The sequence below is a fragment of the Anopheles nili genome, chromosome 2 (assembly GCF_943737925.1).
Source record: "Anopheles nili chromosome 2, idAnoNiliSN_F5_01, whole genome shotgun sequence".
Taxonomy (NCBI): Eukaryota; Metazoa; Arthropoda; class Insecta; order Diptera; family Culicidae; genus Anopheles; species Anopheles nili.
In genome coordinates, this window is record NC_071291.1 from 21799251 (window position 1) to 21816630 (window position 17380).

The following is a 17380-nucleotide window of genomic DNA, read 5'->3' on the forward strand; positions in this document are numbered from 1 at the left end:
TCGACAGTGCACTCGTTTCTAGTTACTCTCTCTCTCTCTCGCACGTGTGTGGGAGAGAGTATTGCTATCTGACCGGTTGCCGCTCTCAAAGCGCTACTTAAAAACATAACCTCATTGTTTTTTCCTTTTTTTTTCGTTTGCGTATCTTACTTATTTACGTTTAGTGTTGTTGCACGGTCCTGCAAAAGGTATCGTTTACGTTCTGTTGCTTCCTTTTTCCTGTGCTTCTTGTTTTATCATTTCATTTCGTTAGTTTTTTTTTTAAATTTTGTTTTGTTTCTCTTTTGCTTCTCCTCTTTGCTGCTATCTTTACAAATTCTACAACTTAACAACATACGTAACATACTTTTTATACTGTGTATTGTGAGTTTTTGCATGTGTGGCATTTTGTAATCAATCTTAGTGGCCATACACCCACCACTGGCTAGTGTGTACTTGTTGTTGTTGCTGCTTTTCGTTTGCTTTAATCGTACTTCGTGCTCCTTGCGGATATCCTTGCGGAAAACCGTAACCGTTTCCCGCTCGTTCCAAACATGCAAGTAAAATGTATCTTCCGCATTCGGTCGAGCGATCGTTTTGTCCACTCTGGACGCCATTTTTACGCCAAGAGAAAAGTTAGATTTTCCTCTCAAAAAAAAAAAAAACAAAAACACGACTCAGCAACTCTGTTGGGTGCGTCCTACTGACCAGCCACCCTACTGGTTGCTATTAATACAATATTTGTTTCACTTTTGCAGCACCCACCCACCCACCCACGGCCATTCTGCTGCCAGCTTCCAATCCAAAATGGTGCGTAAGTGCGTAGACAGCGAACCTAACACATGCTAACTGTTGCTCGCCAGCCAGGAACTGAGTACTGTACCACACAATCGCAACATATCGAGGCATGAGATCCGATCGGAAAGCTCTAAGTTTTTTTTTCTTTTTATTTTTGCGTGACGAAACAAAACAAACCGGAACAAACGCTTTTCTTTGCCTCCCCTCCCACCCCCCCATTCCCACTCATTCCCCACCCCATACACTAAACGTCTAAGCTAGCCCTTTTGCGCATTCAACCGAAAGGAACAGAGATTCAGTGCAGAGTTTGCAACTACGTCAGTCAAATCCGTTCAGAACATGCGGGAAAAGTTCGATTAGTGGTTGAGTGTGTGTGTTTCTTGCGTTTTTTCTCTCCCTTAGGGGTATGCTTATACGTTGTTTTAATGTGTTTTTTATATATAATTGTTTTTTTTTCTGCCATTTTAGTACGACCCCGCTTTCCATGGCTCCATGGCGTGTAGGAGGAGTTTGAGAAGCGTACAGGCTCTGCAAGGAGTAAACAATACGGTCACCATGTAGGGCTCTTTTGTGACCCAAATTTCAGGACATTCGCAGTGATGTTTGCGAAGGGATGATGCATCCTCTCCTCGAAAAAAAAAACAAACCCGCTAGGGAGCGTAAGGATTTGATACTGTCTATCTACGTGTGATGAGTTTTGATGTGCCCTACCGTGTTTTGTGGAGGATTCATTCAGTAGTTAATACAGATATTATTGTGGTAGTACTAGTACAGAGAGAGAGAGAGAGAGAGTTATTGTTTCCGTTCCGGTGTTGAGATGGATGTGGTACCGATACTACCCATGCCCTTTGCTTTTGCTTTCACCCTCCGATTTCCCGGCCGCGTTACTCGTGTATACGAAAGATACCAATCCAAAAACTGATATGTTTTTTACCACTTATTTGCGTATATGTATATATTTGCCTATGCCTCGTCCCTTTCACTCGTAACCGTGGGCGAAGCTCCATACCGAGTGTGGGTGTTCGAGTGCCAACGAGGAGTTGCGCGGGGTTGATGGAGCTATGGAGGGGTTGTTGCAACATGCTACTAGCGAAGGAAAGAAATTAAGCTCCCTTAGAATGGGGTATCCTTTTTAAATTGCCCTTCTCCCTGTGAAACACAAGAACGTTCGAAAACGGCCAGTATACATTTCGTTCGATAATGCGCTTCGTTTGTGACTAGTTTATATGCTATTTTGCTTCCATTTTACATCGGTTACTTTAGCCGGCTTTTAGTACCGGCTTCGAGTTTTTCAGTTTTTCCTCAATATTTTTCACATTCTCGTTTCCCCCACAGCTCAATTTCCGGCTCCATGATTTAAAGTTTCAGTTGCAACTTAGCCCGAACTGTGTTGATTTGTGTGTATGTGTGTATCTGTTTGTGTGTACCTGTGAAAGTGATTGTTTCTTAGACAATAATGCTTAACGTTCGTTCATCGTTAGTATCAATCGAGTTGTTAGAGTACAAGAGACAGTGCGCGTACAATTGGAAATAGAATATCGAGTGTAATTTTTTTTTGTTGTTTTGGTTGTTGCTTCTTTTTCATTTGGTTGCCCCTTGTAGAACGATAGAAAATTCGGTGCAAGATTTGGATTTGGATGTACGTTTCTTCTTCCTTCGCTTCGCTTCGCCCGCTACTTCTTCGTCGTTAAATAGGATTTGCTCGTGTGTGTGCTCGCGTGTACCTTCACCATTCTCGTTATCCTGCATGGTCAGGACTTGCGGGAAATCGACCAACCACCAGAGATTGTCCACAATTAACTGGTCAGTCAGACGACGAAAAGTAGATGGGGGGAACAAAAACCACTTGTAACCGAAAGCAAACATGGAACATGGCAACATTGTTTCGACGAGCGGACCTTTGGGAGGCGCTCGATACGCTAAAGGAACACGCATTGTTCTGCTCATTTGTGCCTGCGCCGTTCTTTCCGAAGAGGGCGGAGAAAAATGTACATTGCATTCATGTGGGGCTTTTGTAATATTTAGATTCGTGTGTGTGTGTCTCTCTGTGTGTGTGTGTGTGAGTGTTTTCTTTTTTTTCCAGGCCCCATGCTCCTTTGTAGTTACCTTATCATTAAAGAATTATCAAAACAAGTCCCTTATGCAGGTTATGTTTGTATGCTTTTTTTTGTTTTGTTTATAATATGATTTATGTATATATATATATCTCTCTATCTGTTTCTTTGCTCCTCATCGGTACTATCCCTTTTTGTAACTACCCTCATTTGCAACCGGGGGATTCTACAGAGAAACCCGAGGGGTTTCTACGGTTTCTTACATTACATAGTAAATTTGTGCAGAAAAAACAATTTGCTCTTACCGGAACACGGTGTAATTTCTTTCTCATGCCGTCTCGCTTAACTTATCTTAGCTAACGTACGGCTTTATCTCGCTTACCCTACGCCTTTGTCTGGGGGCCTTAGCTCGTTCGAGATTTGATCCTGTTTGTCACAATTCGCATCCTCCTCCACCAGTGCCCATATTCGGCCTTGCCTTTTCGGTTGCTCATTCGGTTGCCACCCACCCAGAGGGGCCAAACGAACGGGCAGAGGGAACAGAGAAGCGTGGAATATGAAGGGCGCTTTCCCGACCGCCAGCAGTTAGCGAAGCAGAACGAGAAAAAAAACCGAAGCGCCATGCGAGTACCCAGCGAGAAGCCCTTAGGACGTGGGTTTTTGTTTCAATCCCGGTGCTCGATTTCTTAGATTTATACTAAAGCTTTCTTGGTTGGGGTTTTTTTTGCTCAGCCACCCCCTGCCGGGCGACGGAGTCGTCGTGGTTGGTTCTTGGCCGTGTTTTTTTTCTCCTTTCTCTCGCACCCTTGAAGGCTCGTCGAGGTCCTTCTCTGACGGCCGAAGGACGAAACCAGCTATTCACGACGTGCTACTGCTGCCAGAGTGCGATCCGTATCGAAAGGCGAAATCGATAAAACAAAATGGTTTAGCGAAGCACTTGCGCGTAGGAAAACTTTACGATCTCGTAACAATCTCGCCTGCCCGTTTCTGTCTCGCTTGTCTCTTGTCCCCTTGCACCTAGCGAGACCGTTCATCCTGTGCATCCGAGTGCGTTTGTTCACCTATCGCCGTATTTGTGAGCTACCAGCTGTTGAACCCTTGTCCGATCCTTCCCAAGGATCAAGCTAGCGATATCCCTTTCCCGCTTGGTTTTACGTTTACTGTATGCATGGTTCTCTAGCCTGCCTTTGATCGCCAGGTCCTGCCGCTGTCCGTGCGCTTATCACCATCTTCTCATTGCCGATCAATGATTCGATCACTTTCATAATTCCTACTCGACTATGTACACTCCCAGATCACGCGTGATCCTGCCGCTTTCGCGTGCTTCTCTACCCCGTGCCGGTGTTGTTGCCGGTGTCATGACAGTATGTGTGTCCTTTCGCAACACTCCCAACCCCAAAGGGTGGAGACCCCCCTTTATATGCCGCATTTTTATGCATCCTTTCAACACACATACACACTCACGCACACCTTACACGTACCACTCCTTGATGTCCTTCGAGTTGCGGCTCTTGTTCCGCTGGGGTTGACCTCCACCACCGCCACCACCTCCACCGCCACCACCTCCACCACCTCCTCCACCTCCACCACCACCACCACCGGATTGCATGCTGCCCTTATCGCTACCACTACCATTCAACCCGCCGTATCCCATGCTCATGCTTCCCCCGCTACCCATCGCCCCATTGCCAGGTCCATGGTGCCGCAAGGAGCCGTTTAACGGCAGCGTCGAGCCACCGTTCGAGTGATGCCCGTTGTAATGCGGCGGTGCCGATGGTTGATGATGCGGCGGTTGCTGACCGTGATGGTGCGCCGGCTGCTGGTTGTAGTGGTGCGCGTTGTGTGTGCCCGAGTTGCCATGCGAGCCTCCGAGCAACGCCGCACTCGGACCCTGCCCATACAGCCCACTCTTGTCGTGTTCCGTCTTGTACGATCGATCACCGTTCGATTTGATCCACAGCACGAGCAGGATCACGAGGATAACGGCGATCAACGCACCCGCCACGATGCCAATAATCATCGCCGTACGCTCCTCGGCCTCCGAGTTGATGCGTCCGCCCTTGTGCTTGGGCAGGCGTGTCGGTGGGTACGGTTGCGGGTGCGGTTGGTAGGGTTGTTCCGGTTCCGGGTTCGGTGGTTCCGCCACCTTCACCGGCGGCGGTCGTCGCCCATTCGGTGGCTGGTGGTTTACCGTCGTGCGGTGATCCTCGACACCACCATCGTCCTCGTCGTCACCGCGCACATGCACATCCACAATCTCGTCCTCGGTCGTAGTGGGTTGGTGTGGGTACGTCGTCTCGCGGATGTGATCCCTGTCCCGATCCCGGTAGCTGACGGTTGTTTCTGACGGCACGTGTTGCTGCTGTTGCTGTTGCGTCGTCGAACCGTACGACGTGCTGAGTCCGATCGTGGTACCGGTCGAGCTGGGCACCACTCGGCCACTTGCAGTTGTACCGCTCGTTGTACCTCCGGGTGTTGTACCCATCGATACCGTAGTGCCGTAGCTGGTTCCTGAGCCGCCATAACCGCTGCTACTACTGCTACTGCTGCTGCTGCTGCTGCTGCTGCTGCCATAACCACCGATAGTCGAACCACTGCTCGAACCGGACGTTGTGTCCTGCTCGTTGGTTGTGTGTCCTGGTGAGGAGTACGTCTCCGGCGTGCGTCCTTGCGTCGTCAGTGACGTGGTGCCTTCGGTTTTTCGCTCAAAGTCCACCGTAGTGTACGTCTGTTCGGGGCTTGTTTCTGCAAAAACCAAAAGAAAAATCAATTTCACTGCGCTCATGCTTCACGGGTCTCTCGAACGGCGGCAAAACCTACCGGAACTTCTCGCCGTCGAGGTGGTAAACACCTCCGTAACCTCACCACTACCGGACCCATGCAGGCAGTCCTCATCGTCGCACAGCTTTTCACCCGGTTTGGCTCGTCCTCGACCCGCCAGCCCGTCCTTGCCGCCCGTCGACGTGGTGGCCGTTTGCTTCGTCGGTGGCACGTACACGGGCGTGATCAGGTCGTCACCGGACCCGTTCTCGAACGGTGGCGTACATTCGTCCTCGTCATCACCGCGGCACCCGCTGCCGGCACCGCTGAAGATGAGATCGTCCATCACGCCCGGGTAACCGCTGGCCGGGGTCTTGAAATGATCGGAAGAGTTCTTCAGTTTAATTCTTTCGGTCAGCTCACGCCCTCTGTAGAAGCGTGGTGCAGGATAGCAATGTGGAATGGAGATGGTGCGTGCGCAAGAACGAGCGGTGCATCGATACGGGTGCGTGCGTGTGTGTGTGTGCGAATGTGTGTGTGTGTTTGTGCGTGTGTGATAGTGTGGCAATGGAGATGATGCGCGGGGTAATGTGCAAGCGCAGGTGCGTACTACGAAAGCGACTAAATGAACACTATCGATTCAACTACACGCTAAAGCTCTACAGGCGCATACTATCATCGGTGGTTGGGCAAAAAGGATGGCAAAAAGGACACATGGGGATGGGTTGGGATTTTTTTTGGAGCTGTGACGAGCTGTTTGACGTGTTCTCTGTTTGTCTGTTCTGTCCGAACCGTGTGGCTTGTGTGGCGCAGTGTAGCTCCCTCTTTTTTGTTTCGAAGGATGCCACCTGCGCCGTGTGGTTAAGGATCGGTGTCGGTGGCGCCGGTACACACACACGGGAGGTACTAGGGGGCGCGAGATGAGGAAAATGAGCGATGGGGGACGAGGCGGATAATGTGTTTCGATTGCAGCTGGTTGAATAAATTATAAGAAGAAAAACAATATCGTGCGACAATGCTGGTGTTCCAGATTGTTCGCATCGGCTTTCATTTGCGTGTCCGTTTTAGGACGGCTACTACTCGTGGTGCTCCTGTTTGAGTAAAAGGAAAGGACAACGTTAAGTAGAACTTTTTCTCGATTTGTTCCCCTTCGTTTCTCTTTTGAGACAGGCATTTTGGAACGAACGTAACGGAAGAGCAGAGTAGGAAACGGGGAAAAGGAGCGGGTATTGTGGAACGAAATTGAAACAATCGAACCGGAACAAAAAACGAACGATTAACGAAAGCTGTGTTGTGGAAAAAAATAGAAGCAACCAGTTTTGGGCGCATCGCGTGGTGGATTTAACTCAAAGGCAACAAAGAGAACAGAAATGAGGCAAATCAACTGCAGCTGCTTCAAAATTAAGCGAATGAGTGTACAAACGAGTGCAACATTGTAAAGCAACAGTTGAATTTATCCATTTTTTTGTTTTTGACTTAATGTTCTGCTTAGTCATGTCTTACAGACGGTCGCTGTTGGTAACATTGGTCATATTGTAGCTAATTCTTTCGAGTCAAAGACAAACGAGGAGACTAAACACTTTACTCAATAGTTGTGCGGCATAAGTCAAACTCAGAGGTGCGTTAAATAGATAGTTTAAGATCGACTAGTACAAATAAACAACGGCACAAAGGACACACTACCAAGCTCGCTGGAAAACGTAAAACAAAAGAGTACATCCCCGCTTAATCTCGTTAAACTGTACGCTCCGTTCGTATGCAGGGCGTTTGACACCTTTTCCTTTTGATTTCGCGACCAACAGAGAACAGCCCAAAAAACAGCTCGTTGTAGCGCGGAACGATTGGCAAAACGAAACCGTGTAAGCTTTTACTAACGATAAAAGTGCGTCATATCGAAGCTGCGGTGTTCTAACTGCTGGAAGAGCAGACGAAGAGTCGTATCATTCAGCCGCAGCATTGTAAAGTGCTTTAGAAAGCACCGAACGGCTGCACGATATGCCGCCTTTTGCATCACACTTTTACCGCACGTAAACGGGTCGCTAAACGCAACAAGATATACAGCGTTTTTTGCAAACTTTTTGTACAAAACCAAAAATCGGCACATAAACAGGCACATAACGAAACGGAACCGGTTTATCGAACGAAAACGGCGAATAAATCAACGCTTCGAAACAACAAACGAACAGGACAAACGAACGTGAAAACAGAACTCAGTTAGAGAAACAGATAGTAATAGTTAAGTAGAGAAAGAGAGTTGAGAGAGAGAGAGAAAGAGAGCGTTTTCGAGAATAGAAAATTGCTTTTCGTTTAAAAATTCTAACCTGCTGCATTCTTTGGTCATTTCTATCTAAAACGCCAGTTACCAATTGTACATCGCCCCGAACGTTGATGTGCGGATCGCGCTCCGGGACCAGATCGAGCACACGCAGCCGATTAACGGAAAGGCCAGCGATCACCCCGCTGAAGGGTCGCTCGATTCGCGATCGTCCGTTGCGTGTGATCTTACCACCGACCTGGATGTTGGCCATCGACGTGAACACAGTCGACTGGTGTCCTGTGAGGGTGCAAACACACACAAAACAAAATGACCCTTATTAGTCCTAGAAGCTGCAGGAAGGAGCTGCAGGACATGCGTACCGATCGAGGACGCCATCTGGACGTTGTAGTCATCGATCTGAAGCGTAGCATTCGCGCCCGTGCGGATGAATCGCACAATGTGATAGTTATTGTCGTTCACCTTAACAGCCACCTCGCCGAGGGGTGTATCCTGCGTCCCGACGTTGTACACCGTGAACACGTTGCCTTCCACCTGCAAAAAAAAAGGAGCAGTTAGTTAGGTTTCTTTGCCACCCGTAGAAGTCGCCACTCACGATCTCGATCTCGATGTAATCCTGCGTGGTGGAGCTTTCGATGCGCAGCAGTACGGCGTCGGACTTCGTTGTGACGAAACCAAGCGCGATGCTGTCCTCCTCCGTGTCGGGTTGACGTCCCGGCGGGAAATTGTACTGTATCAGGCCCTTGTTGTTGCCGAACTCGTACGAAATGGACTCTGCAAGCAAACGGTGTTCGGTGTTAGGATATTCAAACCGATGTGGTAAGCTCGAGTCTTACCATCATAACAAGTAGGCCCAGTAAAGGACGTCATGTCACACTCGCAGGCGTACGCGTTCCACTGCTGAACGCAAACTCCTCGATTAGCACACGCGTTCTGACTACACTTGGTAGGACCCTCGCAACCGGACACGACCAGCGAACTCGGCACGACGGCATCATCCGTCAGGCTGGGCGAAGTATCAGCGAGGTCCACCGAGGCGATGCAACCCTCAAATCCGGTTCGAGATGCGATGCTAGCGGGCAACCGCAAGTACATGTCCTTGAAGACCCCGCCCACGTACAGGATACCTTCAAGCTCGAGGTGCATGTTGGCACCGGTTGCCGTGAGAATCTCAATCGACTCATCCACAGCGAGCGTGTGCGTTTTAGGTCCTGGTCGGCGGATGCTGACTGAATGCCAGCGATTGTCGTTCATGTGGATGCGAGCTTTATCGCGCAGCGTGATTGGACCATCACCCAGATCGAACACGTAGTGGATGTGCCCGTTGACAAGCTCAACAGCCAGGAAGTCGGTTCGTCTGCCTCCGTTGTAGAACAGCAGCCCATTCGGTTCGAGCGTCTTGAAGCGGAAGTCGATGAACACCGACGAGTATGCCTTCAGGATCGGTAAACCAACGTACGAGTGCTTCGAGCGAAAGGTGGCCGGTTGATAGGGCAGTCCCGGTGGAGAGTTGACAAACCTTGCCGTCAGTTTGAACGTCGTCGTTGGCAACGAGGACAGCTCTGGCCCAAGCGACTTCACGAGGTCGATGTATCTGAAAAAGGGGTCGCGGTTGGGATGAGTCCGTTGGATCCTCGTGGGAACGCGCGAACTACCCGTTACTCACCGGTGTCCGTTGTACACGAAGCCCTGTAGCTGACCGACGAAGTTGGGCATGGCGGCTGTCATTTGGATCTCTTCCTCAGCGTGGAAAAGCCCTCCCAGGTGGATAGACTTCACCTCGAGTGTGCTGTGGCGTCCCAGGATCGCTTCGGCTGTAGGTGGCGCGTTAGGGGGAAAAAGAAGCAAACAGAAACGGAAAGGGACAACTCCAGTGAAAAGTGTCCGCTTGACGCTGGCACCAGCTCCAGGGAGGCTAACGAGGGCTAAAACAATTGTACCCTCCTGGAGCTGCCTAACGATATCTAACCAAAAACGAAACGAACATAAATAGTGACCGAAAAAGGTGGTGGAAAGGCCGGGACAGGCGTGGGCCGGGGACGAGCTAGTGGAAACATTACAAAAAGGCATCCAAAAATCAAAAACAAAACGTTCAACCTACACATCGCAATTCGGGCGCAGGCAGGTGTGGTTGCGTGGAAAGTGAGGATGGCTAACTGCCGATCGATTGATCAATCGATCGAGTGTCCTTAAGGGCAAGCGGCGCGAAGGACGATTTGTTTGATTGTTTTTTTTGTTGCTTCAAGTTTCAAGGGATAACTATTCTGTGGTCCAGGGAGCAGGCGGGACTCGGTTGTGGAAATAATAATGCACAAAGAAATGTATCGAAAGACAAGCATGCAGGACTTATGATCTCGTGCTTTCCTAAAACGCTTGCAGCCAAAGTGCGCGGTGCGTGAGATCGAACGGCGTAAATTGAGATGAAAAACTAAAGAACCGTTGTGGTTTGCATGGAAATGAATGTCGATTAATTTACCTCCCAACGGGTATACGGGAATTAAAATGATTAATCACAATAAGCTAACCGTTGTCGCCAATCAGATGAGTGAACATAAAAGCTACCGGACGCAATGCTACACAGACAAAACAGCTACACATCGAACAAGCAACGCAAACGACTTCTACCAAGCATGAGTGAATTGGTGTCGACGGATCGAAAATACGTGAAAAAAGAACGTTCATCAACGAGTGCACGATCAATTTGATAATGATTGGGTTTCGGACTGTCACTACCGCCATCGGTTGCTTCGGGGCGAGCAACCATCGCGCTAAGTGTTCGGTGGGCAAAATGTTGGGACATGTTCGAAATCCCGCACACCGCTCGCAAGGATTGGCGTTGGTTCGTCGTGACGTTTTGTGCGATCCTTGCGGATTCACTAAGGAAAAGGGAGCGAACAAAGGGTGTGTGCAGCCTAAAGCGTGGTTGCCTTTCAGATGTAGGGTGAGATGGCGAGTGGGAATAGGAAAGAGCACACGGCGAGAGGTGCGTGATTTTGTGCCGACAGGACGATGACAGATGGACGAGCGCCATCTGGTGGGGCATTCGGTTGCGAATGAGCGGGACACGACGCGAACGTGAAACAGCCAGGTGCTGTGAATGAATGTGATGTAGCAAAAATTAAAACATAACAAAAAACAAATACCATGACGCACACGAGAGGCACACGGTGTGAATAATCGCGTGCCCTTTAGCGGAGCTCTAGGTGCGATGAAGATAGACAGGAGTGATGGTTAGGTTGGGTAAGCACGGAGCGCGGGGCACACGCAAACGGAAGGGACAAAATCAACGGGGGTTGCATTTCGCTCGGACTCGGGGGCTAGTCAAAAAAAAAACTGAAACGGACAGACACGTACAGATCGCAACAGCGGGTGGCGGGAGAGTTTGTATTTTTGTTTGCTTTGTTGCATCTTGTTTTTTTTATGTCGGGGGTGGGGCACTTGCAGCAGCACGAACAGGCGTTTTTTGGATAAATAGACACACACAACGAGACCATTCGGCAAACGAAATATATCTATATTTCTATTCGAAAGAAACAAATGCAAAGTGTGCGTCGATCGGGTGCGAAACTCCACCCCCACCGGGGGTTTTGGGAAATGCAAAATGTTGTGTTATTCGGTTTTTTTGTTAGTTTGTTTGTTTGTTTGTTGCATGAGGGTCCGTGCTTCGCTATACACCGTCAGGCAAAGCAGTGGTGGGTGGCGAGCACTAGCGCCAGGATGTGGTCATCCACGCTACGGGCGCTGATTGAGTGCTTCGGCACGCTAGCGCACTAATAGGAAAACGAAACGAAAACGACAGATGACTAATTGAAAACAGGCTCCGTTTCCCCGCACTGCCTCCGGAAACGGAGTGAAAACGCAAGAAAAGGAAACGCAAGAAGAGGAAAAAGAATTCCACGAGCTAGCCGAAACAAGGAAAACGCATCACGCCTGGAACACGCTACAACGGATCGGGCGTTTACCGCCGATTACTAACAGAGAGTGGTGGTTTGCCGTATTGATTGGGTGCAGATGGGTGTTTGGGTTGTGGTCGTGGCTGGTGACGTGTGGTGAAGCTCTCTGCTGTGTGTTCGACTTGGATGGGGTGGATGTAGTGTTCGTGCTTCTAGGTGCATTCTAGACACTTTTCTAGCAGTGTCAAATATGTGTATAGTTGAGCTGTTGTTTCTTTTGTTTTATCTGATTTGCACGGTTCTGAGCTTAATAAATGAAGCTTAAAATGCGAAACTGTAGTAGTACCGAAAAATATCATTAATTAAACCCCTGTAACGCTAATGATAGAGCATGGATATTGGTATGAAATTGGGACATGCATTGCATATAAGGACCATATTCCATACATGCTCGCTTAAAAAGGAACCTAGCGCAAACGAATGAACGTAACGCGAGAGAAAAGAAAATAAAACATCAGTGCAGCTAGCTCATATGAAACCTAACTATCCTTGCGCATAGACTCGCGTTGGAAAAATGAATGCATAGAAAAAATCGCTTGGACGCTTAAGTGCACGCTTGCTGAAGCACGCACGGTAAGCTACCGCAACCGTGGTAGCATTGAACGAGCAATTTCTGCCCGTTACTAGGCATGCAAGAAGGTTACTAGGTTTGAAGGTTGTCTGTTGCGTGTCTGTAATTGGTCGCTTATACGCTAGAAAGACGATTGCTAGTCGACCAAGGTCCCTGCAAGCCTTACGATGAAGCCATTTTTGGGCAGCTGCTTTTCTCTTTTTCTCGTTGTACACTCGCGCTTAGTGTGGCGTTTGGCAGAGAAGTAATACGGACAATAATCAGCCAAACCATTTGTACTAAAAGCTACTCAGTCGGATAAAGAGATATTCACTTGAATCGATAGAACATTCATTACACTAACTATACTCGGTGCTAGGGGCATTAATTTTGGTGCATGATTAAGTTCGGGAGAAATTTAGCACAAATCATCAAGCCGAATATGATATGATGTTTCTAGGTATCGATTTGCAGTAGCCAATCAGTCAGAATTTTACCCATAAAGCTGTGAATGGTGTGTTATGCAAAGCAGTGCTGTAACTACTTGTAAACATACATGTGATTTGTATTGAAAACATTCCCAATGGAACTGCAATGAACGCAATGGTGAAATTGATATCGTTGTTTTTTTCTTCTAAACAAATACATTTCTTAGTTACTTGATGCAATGGGAAATAGTTCAAAAATTAATCCTAATGCTGAGCCGAACCGTGTCTCTGAAACGCAGTGAGTGTACTACTGTGTTGGTTTGTATTCGAAAGAGTGTGCAAAATTAAGGGAGAAGAAGAATTGAACGAAAAAACAGTAGCAAAATCGTGCCCATAGACATACACATTTGTTTCCTAAGGTATTTAGGGTTTTGTGCGTGTGCTTTTGGTGGAAAACTTGGGGGCTGGCCAAATTTGCTTTACGGGGTTTGAAAGGCTATACTGTTCGGAGAGTAATACGGTAGCTAACCACGATAACAATGTATATTACTGATAGTAGCGAAATACCAAAAGGAAACAATAAGAACAACGTAAAACAACGTAACGAACTAGTTCAAATAAATAATTGGTGCACATAAATTAGCGCCCTGACGTTCGCAAAATTCTGAACGCGATCGTACGTCCGCGTCGTTTTTTACATCTCAGCTCGATGGTTGTTTTGCATTATCAAAAAAGCTCAACATCCGACGAGGCACACCATGGAACGCACGTTCCAATGATTGGGTGTTGTCATACCAATTTAAAAAATGTTCCAAATTCGATACAAACGCCGATGGTAAGTAGCTCCGTCGCGTATTGACGTTTGGTGGAGTAGATCGTTGTTCAGTCGCGTTTTGAACCATGCTATGCATGAGATTTTGATGCACAATTGACAATGAGGCAAAGGGAAAACGTAGCCGCAGTTTGAAAAGAGTATTTTACGAAGAATACGCAAAATACGAAGAGTACGTAGATGCAGTGTGGTTGTAGAGGAGGTGATAACGGTGAAATGGAGAAGGTGAAATGAAGACTGCTGGTAGAACGAAATGAAACAAATTAATAAGTGATAAATTTATGTACGAGCTCACAAAAGAGAATATTTTGCTCATAAAAATAAACTAATACATCAGGGAGTGGGTTTTTAGGACATTTTTTGATGACATTAAGACAAGAAAGAAAACATGATACAATGAAAATGAGGTGAAGATCACAGATTGGAAGAATTTTCGCTTTCTAGCGTAATTTTTCATTAAAGTTTGTGTCGATTCAATAGTGTAATATGCACTGATAGAAAGATACCGTTATAAAATTTGATAGGAAACGGACAGGTAAAATTGATAGTTGCCTTTATGGGACCACACATCGCGCTCGTTCCCTAATCCTGTCCGGAATAGGATATAAATTTATTGCGTATTATACGTGAATCGAAAAATCCCACATCAACCCGAGCAATGGAGATTCGTTGCAATTGGAAAGTCAACGTTCACAGCGATTCAATTTTCAATTTTCCATTTTATTGATTAACGACCGACTATTATGCGGCGCGTCGGGATGAGCTGTGCTCCGCACGACAGTAGCTATCTCCTGTGGAATTCAGCTCGAATTGGCATGGATAAATCAAATGGTGTCCGTTCTCACCCAATGTCGACACCACAGGATGCGATGCGTATGTGTCGCAACAAATGCGGCTACATAATGGACAATTATGTTGAGGGTGTTCAGTGAATGCTGAGAGAATCGCATCTGCAATTGCACATTAACCTGCACTATAGCTAGATCTGAGTCGATTTTGACAGAGTTAAAAGTTTATGTATGCATCATAATTGCTACTGATCACACATGTATGAATGACCATGCGTCTCCATTGGACAACTCGAGCACACAGGCATGAAAGACCATGCGCCTCCATCGGATAAAATTTATTCCATTAAATGTGGACTGTCGGAAAATACAACTGTTTATTGCTTCCTGCTCAAACTGGGTTATTCAGTGCACCTTAGCTGTGTGCTTTATTTGCTGCCAATCCCATATCTGCCGAGCATCCAGTGCAGAATGCGTATGCATCCATCAGCGCAAGCACGTTAATAAAAAATGACTGTTCAACCCGATGTTTTTTTTTCACAATTACAGGCATTTTGCTCCAGCTCTCGGTGTGGAGCGTAATAAATTTAACCGAAATTTCATCATACTGAGCGGAATGGTAGCCAGTGGGGCTGGTAGGACACGGACCGAGCACCCAGCTGCGCTAAAGGGGGCGGAGCAGAATAGTTCCTGCTTGCGGTATGCACCACCAGCATGCATCTGCGCACAACGAACGGCAATGAAGGTTGCAATTCGGCAGAGCACTGTGAACGTTACACCATTACCTGTACCAGGTAATGGGCGCCCAGCATTACGGTGCGTTCATGCAGCACACAGTCGGGAATGGAAATGCGTGCACTGTACCGGCACTATCTGCAATTGAAATCGAAGATAATAGATCCTGAAAACTCGAGCCGTCAGAAAGGCACTGGAATATGCCCACCGATTTGTGCCATGTGCATACTGCGCCTATCCATTCGATTTGGCAGCGCGGCAGTTTGCAGTGGACGCCGGTTTTCACCATAAATGTAACGCAACTAACGATCAGTTGTCACCTGGGGTATTAGGGTTTGCGAGTGTGAGTACGTAAATTTGATTTGAATCACGGCATGGCAGCTCGGTTTACGGACTAGTGCCCATCAAATCTGGTCACCCGTAAGGATGGCCTAATGAGCTGCGTGTAATTGAATCCCTCGTGGTGCAACGGCCGACTGATACAACCGACATGCTTTAATTAGTAGCTGAAACCATCGGACGGTAACATTAAGTGGCTCGAATCCCTCGAGCTAACTCATGCTCTCGGTTTCGTTCGGCCAGGAATCCGAGGCATCAACTTATCCAACGCAACATGTACGCTTCAGGGTTCTCATTTGGCACTACTCCTGCCGGTTTAGTGCTGATATTGTCATCCCATAAAAGTTAACCACCATTTGCGGTTGGTTCAATAATATTTCTCTCCGCCATTAAATGTGATTCGTTTATTAAAATACTATTTCTCACTTAGCAGCTGACGCATATTACATCGGGACCAAATGGATGTGAAATTCCAATGGCGCCTGATGGCGAATGGTTTGCTGCATCACTGGCCGGAAAACTATTTTTATCGCCTCAATAAAACCAACCAAAAACCGCTCACCGTACAGCCTACAACAGGTCAAACGGTTTAATTAATTTTAACGTCAGCTAGAATTTCTGCGCCAGCCGGGAATGCGGCAATCTGGCTTCGTTTCCTTGCGTGGGCTACCAGATGAGGCCAGCTCGATGTGGTAAGCGCGTCTCAAAGTTGCTCAAGAAATACCCAGAAAAGGGTCGCCACGGCTCGAATCAGGCCGGCGAGAGCAAACAAGGTATTATGTAAGTTATGTGCCGTGCTTGGAATTTTCCATGGGTTGCCGAAATGGTTCGTGGCGCTCCAAATGTTGTAAGAAAGCCAGAGAGAGGTGGTTAAAAGGAGCAAGAGAAAGATAGAGAGAGAGAGAGAGAGAGAGACTGATAGATAAAGAGAAAAGCCCAGAGGCTGCAGAAACAGGTAGACCGGCCATATGCCGGTTGTGTCTCGTAGATTAGCTGACGAGATGTATTCCCGAGGCGCGCCTACGGAATGTTGAGCTTTGCCAAACGTTCCGTTTGCATCGCAACAATGGCCACATTTTGCTGCCGGAAGTAGCTGGTTGATTTAGAAGAGCTGCTGTCCCTGACATCGATTTTTTTTCTGCCCGGTGCCACCGGCATCGACCTGAAACAACGTTGCCCGGCGTCCGGACCTTGAAACCGTTCCCCGAGGGAGTTTCCAACGATAGAAGAAAGCTTGAGTTGCGCGTTCTGCGCACTGTGTGTGTGGGTGAAATCCTGCCGGCCATTCTGCCGCACGTGGGCACGCGAACGTAGAGTGATGTCTAACCCTAAGCGCATTTTAATGATGCCCGCCATTCCGGTTCTACAGGCTGCTTTTGATCCCTCGCGCGCTCACCACCAACACAAATGGAAAGGGCACCTCGTGCGTTCGTTACTGTACCCGAGGTTTGGAAAAATAAAACCATCAAAAAGCAATTTTCTCGCTAATTTCGCGCTACAAGATTATGTTTGAATATTTTCGTCTTTATCTCACCTCCGGGCGATTCACGCAGTTCGCATTTTTCAACCCACCCGTTCGAGCCAACGTTTCGTTGATCAATCCGTGCCACAGCAGGCACCACCCACTGGATTGCGCGTAATTACAAAACTTTGACACGATGGCGTAATGAATGGGGACCCACTGGACACAAATGCGCCAACAGCGGGTGTCATTTCACCCACTAGGCTGCCGGAAAGCTTTTGCATTTACAATCCTTATCATTTGCCTGACTGCCTGACTGGGAAAATGTAAGTCATTGAGCAAGCTCGCTCGATACGGTTGCATACGAAGGTCAATCAATCTGAGCACCGGATGGTATGATTAGAGCTGGATGTGACAAACAAATGGG

General features: G+C 47.7%; 1 protein-coding gene across 1 annotated transcript in view; it reads right to left on the reverse strand.

Annotated features, from left to right (window-relative positions):
• Positions 1-4302: 4302 nt before the first annotated feature.
• LOC128731801 (neurexin-3b) overlaps positions 4303-17380 on the reverse strand; it is a 71502-nt gene continuing 58424 nt past the window's right edge. Inside the window, exons 17-23 of the mRNA XM_053824945.1 lie at positions 9533-9680; positions 8703-9460; positions 8462-8640; positions 8229-8400; positions 7913-8145; positions 5652-5985; positions 4303-5576 (exon numbers count right to left, since the gene is read on the reverse strand). Coding sequence (XP_053680920.1) covers positions 4303-5576; positions 5652-5985; positions 7913-8145; positions 8229-8400; positions 8462-8640; positions 8703-9460; positions 9533-9680 — 3098 coding nt within the window. The remainder of the gene's footprint in view (positions 5577-5651; positions 5986-7912; positions 8146-8228; positions 8401-8461; positions 8641-8702; positions 9461-9532; positions 9681-17380) is intronic.